This window comes from Callionymus lyra, chromosome 6, assembly GCF_982586985.1.
Source record: "Callionymus lyra chromosome 6, fCalLyr1.hap1.1, whole genome shotgun sequence".
NCBI classification, from domain to species: Eukaryota; Metazoa; Chordata; class Actinopteri; order Syngnathiformes; family Callionymidae; genus Callionymus; species Callionymus lyra.
The window spans coordinates 24,539,552-24,550,615 of record NC_141823.1 but is presented as its reverse complement, the minus strand read 5'-3'; the positions used below and the strand labels follow the sequence as shown (position 1 = coordinate 24,550,615).

Genomic DNA, 11,064 nt, shown 5'->3' with positions numbered 1-11,064 from the left:
GGGTTGATATTTACAATTTACATGGCAGGTCAGAGAAATATGCAAAATGTAACGGTCTGAATGAGGCCGAGTCACCTCAGACATAGTCCCAAAATGAAGTAGACAAAGCAGACACTCATGTATCTGTGCAGTATTTACAAGCTGTTTTTCGATCCATTTTTTTCCCTCCTGCAGCATGTTATTAAGTTGCAGAGAACAGTCCATGATGCTCCGAGTACTTGTACGCAGCTGGGAGTGAGTGCTCTCCAAAAATGATATTTTATCAGGATTTTCACACTCAAATGAAAAATCTTTGAATGATGCTTCAGTCGTTTTAATCTCAAATGCTACAAAAGAAAGAGAAGTTGAATTATTTTTAATTATTCACGTGCGTGATTATTTACACATTTTCATACATCATGAAAACTCTTCAAAGGTTAAAACGGTGCCGTGTCAGTCTTACCTGCCCAGGGTTCCTCCAGCTTGGGTGTAGTACTTGTTGTAGTCCAGCCTAAGGAGAAGCTGAGCGAGGTCCGAGTTGATCTGAGAATTCCTCACACGTGAAAGGATGGTAAACAGCAGGAAGGATTGCCGCTTGAAACCCTGCAAGGCAGTGGAACTCAAGAATATGTTGTTTTTTTTAAATGTGTGCCAAAAAAAAAAGACTTGTCTTACCTTCCCGAGTAAGTCCAGCTGAGCCATCCCCCTCTCATCCAGCGACCCCACACACTGACTGACCAGCAAACAGAAGTTCTGGCAGAGCTCGATGATTTCGTTCAAGCAGTGGAAAACCTGAGAGCATAAATGCATGATGGACCAGAGAACGTCAGATATAAGTGAGATAAGACTTGGGTCAAGTACACACAGGCTTCAGGAGGATGAAGGACTGGGCCAGCAGGTTGCTGAGGAAATGATCGTGGGCCAGTCTGATGCTCTCGAAGTCTCTCGTGGAGTTGATCTGCTGGAGCAGCTGAGAAAACTGAGACTCCAGCACGTCCACCTGTAATCAGAGTCATGCGTATAAACAAGGAGCCAAACATTCCTGCACTAAAAAAAATTACCTCAGCTGAGTATAATGATATTCACCTGTAGGTAGTACTGGAGGTTGTCGATCAAAAACGCCATGTGGTTCCTCAGTCGCCAGAGAACAGTGTCTGTCTGGCTGAACTTCAGATGTTTCCTCTGCATCTGCAGAGCCCAGCAGTGCTGCAGCTGAAGCTGCACTCGCCTCACACTCAGCAGGTACCTGAACACAACGTTGTACCTAAACACAGCCGGACGAAGGCACAGAATTAGCGAAAATTAACCACTTGTGTGAATGAGGCAAAGTACAGACTTCTCCAAAACTGCAGGGGTGAAGAGGATGTGGAGAGGCCACTGGACCTTGTAGATGAGACCTAGGGTGGCCCAGCCGGTAGGCGGGACTTCACGTGGAGATGTGTCTTGTGGGGGTGTTGCTCCATCTCTGGCCCCAATTGTCTCTGCAAATGAATGAAGAACAAATATTTAGCATTCCAGTGACTTATTTTAATGACAGTCTATAACATTTGTACATGCATATATCGCGCATAGTTAAGATGCAGTAAGTCGATTAACCCACAGATGGCGCCAAACGTTTAAATTGGTTTTATGCAATCGTTATAATCCAATTTATATGTGAATCTCTGTCAAAATGTACTCACACTTAAACATTCTTAATTTCTTTTAAGGTGGAACTCACCTTTTTCTTTTCCCTGATAATCCACAGTAAGATGAAGCAAAGGCAGCAGATTATCATCGTCCAATAAAACCTTGTGAGCCGCCTGCTGAAATGCCACGTTAACATCTGCAAAGAAAAAAGGTATATTATTTTACCGGTCTACATGATGAAGCGGGATATTACATCATCATTGATGGAGGTTGACATCTGTACCCACCATGTTCTGTGACGGCTGTTGGAGGCGTCTTAAGCATGTGTTGTGCCAAGTCGATGAAGACCTGATATAACTCACCTCTGCCCAGCAGGTAAAAGTCCTTAATAATCTAGAAGAAAGTACGCTCAAGATTACATAAAACCTTTCTGAGTTTAAAGCTTAAAGTGATGTGAAAACCTTTAGCTGCTCAAGAAGATTGGCCTCCTCCACCATCAAAGTCCAAAGATGCTATCAGAAGAGAATAAGTCAGATTTTATTAACGAATGTTTACTCGTCACCATCTTACCTCTGCCACTGTGCTCCTGATGTGATCGATGAGATTTTCAAAATCTGACAGACTGAAATGAGGCTGCTGCTTGAGCTTGTGCAGCTCCACAGCAAACATGTCCTCCTGGTGCTTGAGTATGGAGCCTGAAAGACATGAAACTACAATTGACTTCTGCTCTCTTTTAGAATTAAATCCATTACAAGATAGAATACCAGCTCTAGATGAACCGGGGTTGTGGTTTTCAAACATCTGCACCGACTCGCCAACAAAAAGGATTTTCTCAGCCACACGTATGGGAATGTAGGACGGTAACATCTCTGTCCGCAGAGAGAACTGCTGCAGGGACGGAGCCAGCATCTTCTCCTCCTCGATTAGCCTCTGTCACCACAGAGAAAGACTTCAGGCTGAGCTTCAACGCTATTTTGGTGTGTGGTTCTCACCAAGTCCTGTAACTCCCTGAGCTGTTTCCCACTAAACCCTCCGAGACCAAGATCCTCCTCTTCATCCTCCTGGTTAGCTGCGCCTCCTCCCCCACTGGGACCTTGCTTTATGAAAAACTCTTCGCTCTGGTCCAGCAACAGTCCATGAAGCATCCAAGCTGCCAGCTGCTTGTACATCACGCCATGACACACAGCCAGAATCCTGCAAATTGCAATTAAAATCAAAGATTACAGAGAAGATATTAAATAAGATAAGATATATGTTTATATGTGCAATCTTAATACATTGTCAAATTTATACGACCGTGTAAATTGACTCATGTTTGGAGAAAAGAACCACGAAAAGAAAAACCCAAATCTGATTATTTTCTCAGAGAACAGGGTTTCATTCCCAAAAAAACTGTTCTTGTGAATAAATAACATATTTAGAGAGAATAACATGTATATTTTCTAAATAATAAAATTCATTTTTCTATCCAAAAAAACATAGACCTTTTGTTTGTACTTGAATATACTTTTTTGACTTACTTCTCCAAGGCCATGCGAACAGGAGGAAGACCACCACAACTGTGCTTGTACACCGTTTCCATGATCTGACAACCGTGGATCTGCAATATTAAGACAACATCAGGTTTTCAACATCCTGTTTGCAATATTTAATTCTAATATTTGAAAATAGTGCTCCTGCAAGTATCTTAATATAGATTAATAGATAGAACTTTGATCCCATGGGAAATTACGTTGCTTACTTTCTGTGATTTTATCGTCTCTACAACCACCATCACAGAGGGGAAAAGCAGCTGGAACTGATGGAAGAAACAAAGCAGAAGGCCATCAATTATGAAAATCATAATCACCAAATATTTGTTTAAAGAAGATCTGAAAATAAAACATATAATATTCACCTGATCAAGTTTATAATTCACATGGGATATTGTAAGATGTGGATCTCCAAGGAACTGAAACAGAAACGGGTTGAATTAGTTTTAGTAGTTGTATTTATTAAAAAAAATACTCACCTCCTGTTCTAGGTCCAGCAGGGCTTGTCTGTACGGCTGCAGCATTGAGTCCAGTCCTGTGCAAAACGCACTTAAGTAAGTGCCATGAAGTCCCGTCTGGTTTGGCTGGTTGGAGTGATGTTCCTAAAAAATAACAATAGACATGACTAACATTTACTCATTAAAGAAAATACATTTTCTTAAATAATACCAAAAAACATATTAACATAATAATAATCACTTGATAGTTCAATGTTGGCATCTGCTAAACATTCAACCTTTTTAAAATCTCGAGCCAATCTTCAATATATAACTAAATTCAAATAAATAAATAAATCGGTACGACTAAAGTCTCATAAATCCAAATCAAGTTAACAATTATGAAAGATACAAGAATAATATTGAAATAATTCTGACTGGACTTCTAACACACTTTTCTAACAGGCTATAATATTTAGAATCAGAAACCTTTATTGCCAGAGTTGTGTATAAATAATAAAGCTTGATTATTTACTTACTAACTAATCTAGTATCTGTGGTCTAACTCATGCCCAACACTACGTTAAAATACTGGTCAATTCTGTGATTTCACACCATATTAAACATAATTTTTGCCCAAAATAAGTAATATGCTAAATATTAAAAAGTATTATTCAAAACATGCATACATCGTTTTTTTATTTTGTGTGAGAAACGAAGCAAACTTACCTGTTGAAGGACATGTCCAGTGTGCTGGTCTATGAATTCAGTAAAGCGTATGTAATCTGTGCCTAGTTTGCACTGTCGGTTCAGGACACTGGTTTCACTGGGGTGAAGAAATGGCAGGTCCTGAGATACCTGTGCAGACCAGATATTATAAACAACACGTTCTGATTCAACATCATTCATATATGTATTTACCAACGTACTGCTTAGACACCTACACAACGAATACTGGTGCTATTCAATACAGTTGACATTAATATATGTTGGCAGTAAAACAAATACCTATGTATATATTAAACTGCAGTTTAAATTATAAAACATAAGCAAAAATAAGTCAGAATTCAGAGCTGTAATTGAACAACTGCGTTTAAGTCTTTACCTGCAAACCATTTTGCTTGTTCCACGTGAATATTGCACCCGGGTATCCACTCAAAGCTAGCAATAATTCGTGGATCATTTTCCCCTTATTTCAGAAAAAAATAAAACCAAAAACACTCAAACTGCGCATCCTCCTGAAGCGTCAAAATAGCCGCCCGAATTGTCGCAGATTCTCTACGTCACACAGCAGAGAGGACGATGGGTATGCTACTGCTAATTCGTTTAGCTAACTGTTTGGAATACTTTTTTTTACTATTCACGTTATATACAGCGCACTGCGTTAACCTAACTACAAATAAATGATATATAAATAATATAAGTTATTGAGGTTTTAACTGTCTGGACGCGGAATTAGCAACCGACTTACTGATGAGTATACTTGTCTGCCGGTTAAAGGGAAATGTAGTTTTTCAAGCCAGAAATCGAGTCGCATTCAGTTTGTCGTCATCACTCTGTCATGTAGTAGCTAGCAACACCTCACAACGGAGACGGGTTCGTATTAAGTGCTTTTTATTCCCCACAGACACTTGTTAACTATGTCCTGTTTCCTAAACGCCTGTTTTTGTGCTAATCTTTGAATGTCGTTCTATTTGTGTAGTTTTATCCGTGTTTTGTGTGCGAGATATACGCGTGGCTAATGTGTCGCAGCTAACTAATATTAACCAAACTTGTTAAATGGCCCTGATGCTAATAAATCTTGTCAGACATGAGTAAGTGTTTGCTTTCATTTGCTAATTTATTTGAACCGATCATGGTAAAACCGTAACCATTTACTTAAATAGTTTATTAAAATTTGGAAAGTATTTATAAATGGATTCTTCACTACCAACGATCTACTTGAGTGATTATTTAGTTTAAATACTACGATTTCTTTTTAAAACTCTATTATTAGAAATACTATTATCTCTATTATTTCTACTAAACAGCCACTTGAGATAGACTGCGTAAGATAGCACTTCTATAAACACGAAAGTTAATAACATATCGTGTACAAATACATGAAAGCAGCTAAAGCATGTTGTATTTTGTTAATGCATATATTTCTGATTCTTTGATTCTCAGTTTGAAGGATACTCTCTATACTCATTTTTTATGTTTACCTCATTCTTTTCTCATTCGTCTTTGTAAAGTGTTTTCAGCCAGAACACACTTACACACACACAGCACACACACACACACACACACACACACACACACACACACAGCACACACAGAGTTGAACATGAAACTCACTTAGCCTGTGTTACTAAGACTACGATTCAGTGTTTGCTTTCTTCAGTGCAGCCATATAGCTGTTCAAAGGCTAGAAAGATTGAGTGTTTTCAGACATAACTAATGCCAACCAGACTTGATTTATGAACTTTTACCGCATTGTCCAATACGTCAAATCAATATGATAGTACATCATGTGTTTGCTTTTCTGTTTTATTTATAAGTAATTATTTTTTGGAAAGAGCCTTTCACAGAATGAACTTGCTGGTTTCAGTCTCAAACTAGATCAAGGGCAGGAAATTCAATTTCCGCGGGTGCCAAATGATATACTTTGATTGTTGTTATGGGCTGTCAAGCCAATAGAAAGAAGGAACAAAACCTAAAGAGTGAAACAAATATGGTCACCATACTATGACATTTTATAGCCTAAGTCCATTTTTGTAATATTAAATATGATAATATGCATGTTTTTTCTTCTCAACAATAAGCATTAGTGAAAAGTTATGCGCACAAAAAGGAACAGAAAATTAAATTGTTATATGTTGAAATTAATAATGAAAATGAATACTAAAAATTACAAAACATACTAACCTTTTTAGTTAGCTATTTCCAATTTTCACATGATCATACTCTGACCTCATAAATACAGACAAAGGGCCACATGTGCCCCTGGGCCACACTTTGCCCAGATGTGTACCAGAGGTCTGATCTATTAAATAATATCTGAATAAATACATGAGTCATTTTACAGGAGAGGGTTGCATTTCAAACGTATTTACAGCAAACTCTAGTGCACTCTTTTTTTTGTTTCTTGAAATTAAACATATATCCCCAAGAAATGGGATTTAAAGAGAAAACAAGCATTACTTGTTGTTTGTTTGTTATATTATTGACACTTTTTTTTTCCAGGGATGGCAGATGAAAGGAGTAAACAGGACATAGTTTCTGAGTACCTAGACCAGAATCCAGAGCTGGCCCAGTGGGTGGAAACCTTCAGGATCTACTGTGAGAGCAACAAACAGTGGCATGCTCGGAGGGAGTTCCTCTTGAAAAACTTGGAGGCTTACCCAGCAGTGAAGCCAGGGGTCTCTAACCGAAGTCTGGACATGCTGCTTTCTATGTCCACAGCCTGGGCCAATCATGTGTTCCTGGGATGCAGGTAGATGGCATGAGTCGATGCAAATCTGTTTACCAAAATCACATTTATATAGAATCGTTTGTTAATAGTATCTGCTAAATGATTCATGTCACTGTATATGGAACAATTTAGTTTTAATCTCCAGCTGTAGTTTTTTTTTTTTTAATTTACACTAAGATAGTGTTACATTGTTTACCTTTAAATATTATTCCGTGTTTTATATTTGAAACATATCGAATGAATTTGATGGGGCATAATACACACTCGAGAGTTTAAAAAAGCGTTTTGAATTTTTATTTTTCTGCCAAACAAGGGTTTATAAACCTGTATGCTGCTTATACAATCGAATAATGATTAACTTGTATTCTCTTCTCTGCCCATTTAAGTTACCCATCAACCGTCATGCTGAAGATTAAGGAAATGGGGGAAGGCATCGTCGTCGAGGATCCTCCAGTTTACAAAACGACAAAAGGTGGAGTTGTGGCTAAAGGAAAAAGAACACATGGTACAGAAGATATTGTATTGTGTTTTATGTAAAGCATGAGGAAACGACTTTGCAAAGTCTATCACTTCATCTTATAACTTCAAAGTGTCAAATTAAAATCAAGTTTTTTAAAGACACTGAATGGTTCAAACTACACTTAAAGATAATGTGTTGATCTAAGTGTCTCTTAAATAGATATTGGACTCTATTGTACTTATCAGTATGTGTTTGTTTCTACAAAACTTTAATTTTCATTGAAATATCTACATTATATATGTGCCCCCTAACCACACCCACTCTGCTGTCATTAGTTGACCCACAAGGTTTGTCACTGTGCGTCATTAATCCCCGAAGAAATACAGTATTTATTGTATAAACAAAGAGGGGCATGATTACGGCTGGAGGAGAAGTAAAGACAATTATTTCATTAACTCATTTTCTTAACCGCTTAATCCCTTATGGTGGGGTGGAGCCTATCCAACTTTCTTCGGGGGCGAGGCGGGGGTCACCTTGGACAGGACGCAGGGCACACAAAGACACACAACCAAGTTGTTTTTGGAGTGTGGGAGGAGTGCAACACAGGAAGACAACCTTCTTAATGTGAGGCGATCTGGATAACCATAGCGCCACCTCGTTTGCCGTGATTTTATACGGAGGAGAACTTAATAAAGCAATTGCTTCAAAACATGGTCATGATGAGAGACTTACTGCCTCTTGGAGAGAAAGACTACAACATTTGAAACATGTGAGTTTTCACATTAGTCACCCTCCAATAGGAGAAGAGAAAAAAGGACCCAGTGAATCAACACAAGTCATTTTCTGATATTCAATCTATAAAAAGTATAAATAAATAAATGATATACAACATATTTAAACAATCTATTTTGAAAGTCAGCACATCTCAGTTAAAAGAACTAACAATATTTTGTTTGTTCCATTCATTCAGAATTTGTCCTTACAACACTCTTCTACAGCAGTTTATTATGCCAGGAAGCAAACCGTGACTCATAATGATGTTTTGTAGATTACTGAAAAAAAACATTCAATGTTGCAAGTACTTTGCTGTATGTACTTCTTTGTTCTGCTGCGGACAGTCTTATTGTAATGACCTCCACATTTTCACTCCGACACCAGAAGTCACTTTCCTCATTAGCCGCTTCCTCCATGTGCAGTTTCTCTTGTTGTCGTCTCATGTTTTCTTGTCCTCTTCAGAGGCTGATGCTGACGGCTACATGAAAAGAAGCAAATCTAACGAGCCCGAGGGTCGAACTTCGGGAAAGGCCAGCGCCTGGTCCTCCAGCCAGAAATCTAGACCGACTCCACAGTCTGCAGCGGAGAACCAGCCTTTTTTCAATCGCCTCTACAAATCCGTCGCCTGGAAGTTGGTGTCGGCCGGCGGCTTCGGTCCAAACTTGGACCATTTTGAAATACTTCGTAGCTGTGTCGAGTCGTGTAAACAGACCCTGACCTGCGTGTTCGTGCCGCTGAAGGACATCAAAGGCCTGCCTGCAGGCTGTGCACAAAAGGAAGGGCATGTTTGTGAGATCCGCTGCCAGACTGTCTACATAGGCACCGGATACGGCAAAGATGAGGCTGCAGCGAGAGCGATGGCTTCTAAAGAGGCTCTGAAGGTGTTTCAAGGAAGAAAAGTGACGGTCAAGATCATCAGACGACGCTACAAAGACAGGGATGTGGAGGATTTAATGCTGCTGGATGAGCAGCCTCGGACTCAGGGCTACCCTCCTGCCCTCAGCTACCCTTTTTAGGGTGAAGGCTGGGAAATGGTCGTTTGTATGTCACACAAACAGAAATGTTATGTATGATTGCTGTTTGAATTAGTAGTGTTGAAGCTGCTGCTTAAAATTGGGACCAGGCTGCACCTTTTAAAGGATCTTGAAGACTAAACGGCTTCAGGTATTCTTTACAATCTTATACAGACTGGGTGATTAAAATCCTATTTTTGGCAGACGCATCTTCCTTATTTTCTATATACATCATCAGACTGAAATGTCTTTCTCTATCTCTGTGTCATATGAAAATGAAAGGAGCAGTTTAGGATTTTACAAATTTAAAAGGTTCCTCACATGGTTCATTGTCAAAGCTGTATTTAATTATACCTGATTTTCCACTTTTTAATTACTTGTTTTAACTGCCTCTAAAATAAGGTTGCATATATACATTTTCATTTAATGTTTGGAAACAGTTATCATTTGTGTTTCTTTGCAGGAAGCTTTGTCCGGCAGCCCTTGAGCTCTCTGTTATCACTGAAGTCATGTTGCTATAAGACATTTGAGGTTTTGCAACACACAAAGGTGTTGGAACCAAAAAAGCATCCTTGTTTTGTGGAGGGTTGTGAGAAATCAGTTCTTGTTTTGAACATCAAACACGGTCAATACAATCCCGATGCTGAGATGGCGTGATTTAGTTTACACTTTTCCTCTCTGTGTTGAAGTTGCCAGCTTTCAATTTTGTGTGTTTACACTTCTGGTCCTGTTCAGCCTTTTTATTAATAAACAAAAGAAAATCAATCTAGACTTGAAACTACTTTCTCTCTCTCTATTTGTGTCACCATTTTACAAAATATGCCATTTAGATGTGTTGCTGCGACCCTGGCTGCTGTGAGAGGATATCGATTTTCTTTTTCGCCTTTTGTTTTTCCATTGCTGTGGTAAAAACATTTCATCTCTTTCAATCCAATTCTCTGTTTACAAGCTTATCCCCTTTCTTGAGCATCCTTCCAGTCAGAATCCTTATATTCCCATGAGATCATATTGTAGTCTGTAGTCATATTGTCGATATATTTGTTGTGCTTATCAATAGATGTACCAAAGATATCATCTTGATCGTTTCCTTTTTTTTTAATCCAATATTTTGAGTAATACAAGATCTCCTTGAATATTCACAATCTAACCTTAAATTTAATTTAAATGTACAAATACTATCCCAATAACACTGGTCAACGTCTAGTTATTTCCATCCAGGACCATAGAAACTCGAGTTGACTAGTTGACTCCCCACGAGTGAGCGTCCTTATTCACATTGCACTTCAGGGGACAGAAGCTGTTTGTCTGTTGATGTACCGCTAGAGGGCCCCCTTGTTCAAATGTCCATGTTAGTGTCATCCACAAATACACTGATCTGCGCAGGTGCAGCTATCGGCTCATTACAGATAAACCTTCAAGTTGAAAAGCGACAAATCCATCTCTTGTTGGCCAGGATTTCAGAAGCCTCTTTCTTACACCACCTCTTGCATCTAAAGTTGCTGTAATTAAACTTTTGCTAAGAAGTCCACTCTTGGTCTGGGGGTTCTTACAAACTATTTCCAATGTTGTCGTTATTTTAAAGACTCCTTGCTAGTCAGCTGTGCGATTATCTCCAGGATAATAGTCAACTAGAAATTCTTCAATTTGTTTTTTAGGGAACATTAAAGTGTAGAGACTGCTCTGGTAAACGTCAACAATGACCCGCTTATCATGCGGATCAGGGACATGTTTGAGATTCTTCTACAGATTATTTACATTTCAACCACCTCTCATCTGCACATACTTA

At 38.8% G+C, this 11,064-nt stretch overlaps 2 protein-coding genes across 4 annotated transcripts; one reads left to right on the top strand and one right to left on the bottom strand.

Annotated features, from left to right (window-relative positions):
• Positions 1-7: 7 nt before the first annotated feature.
• tubgcp4 (tubulin gamma complex component 4) lies at positions 8-4,827 on the bottom strand. Of its 2 annotated transcripts, XM_087794394.1 has the most exons (18): positions 4,683-4,827; positions 4,307-4,435; positions 3,620-3,742; positions 3,506-3,559; positions 3,350-3,406; positions 3,129-3,208; positions 2,601-2,802; positions 2,373-2,538; positions 2,179-2,303; positions 2,070-2,120; positions 1,896-2,001; positions 1,700-1,804; positions 1,316-1,460; positions 1,066-1,243; positions 845-979; positions 655-771; positions 443-582; positions 8-326 (listed from the first exon to the last, which is right to left on the bottom strand). In XM_087794394.1, exons 1-18 carry the CDS (start codon positions 4,758-4,760, stop codon positions 320-322), a joined length of 1,998 nt encoding a protein of 665 aa, XP_087650520.1. In that variant the 5' UTR covers positions 4,761-4,827; the 3' UTR covers positions 8-319. The 2 variants fall into 2 exon arrangements, with proteins under 2 accessions (XP_087650520.1, XP_087650521.1); XM_087794395.1 differs by lacking the exon at positions 8-326 and having other exon boundaries at positions 439-582.
• A 262-nt stretch (positions 4,828-5,089) lies between these two features.
• cdkn2aip (CDKN2A interacting protein) lies at positions 5,090-10,043 on the top strand. 2 transcript variants are annotated; one of them, XM_087794374.1, is made up of 4 exons: positions 5,090-5,173; positions 6,803-7,052; positions 7,418-7,503; positions 8,728-10,043. In XM_087794374.1, exons 2-4 carry the CDS (start codon positions 6,805-6,807, stop codon positions 9,279-9,281), a joined length of 888 nt encoding a protein of 295 aa, XP_087650500.1. In that variant the 5' UTR covers positions 5,090-5,173; positions 6,803-6,804; the 3' UTR covers positions 9,282-10,043. The 2 variants fall into 2 exon arrangements, with proteins under 2 accessions (XP_087650500.1, XP_087650499.1); XM_087794373.1 differs by having other exon boundaries at positions 7,418-7,536.
• Positions 10,044-11,064: the final 1,021 nt, after the last annotated feature.

Coding starts and splice junctions, on each gene's coding strand:
- cdkn2aip (XM_087794373.1), top strand. CDS start 6,805: ATGGCAGATGAAAGGAGTAAACAGGACATAGTTTCTGAGTACCTAGAC. Junction 7,053..7,417: donor CATGTGTTCCTGGGATGCAG/GTAGATGGCATG, acceptor TGCCCATTTAAG/TTACCCATCAACCGTCATGC. Junction 7,537..8,727: donor TAAAGGAAAAAGAACACATG/GTACAGAAGATA, acceptor TGTCCTCTTCAG/AGGCTGATGCTGACGGCTAC.
- tubgcp4 (XM_087794394.1), bottom strand. CDS start 4,760: ATGATCCACGAATTATTGCTAGCTTTGAGTGGATACCCGGGTGCAATA. Junction 3,560..3,619: donor TGCTGGACCTAGAACAGGAG/GTGAGTATTTTT, acceptor TTTCTGTTTCAG/TTCCTTGGAGATCCACATCT. Junction 1,461..1,699: donor TTATCAGGGAAAAGAAAAAG/GTGAGTTCCACC, acceptor ATTCATTTGCAG/AGACAATTGGGGCCAGAGAT.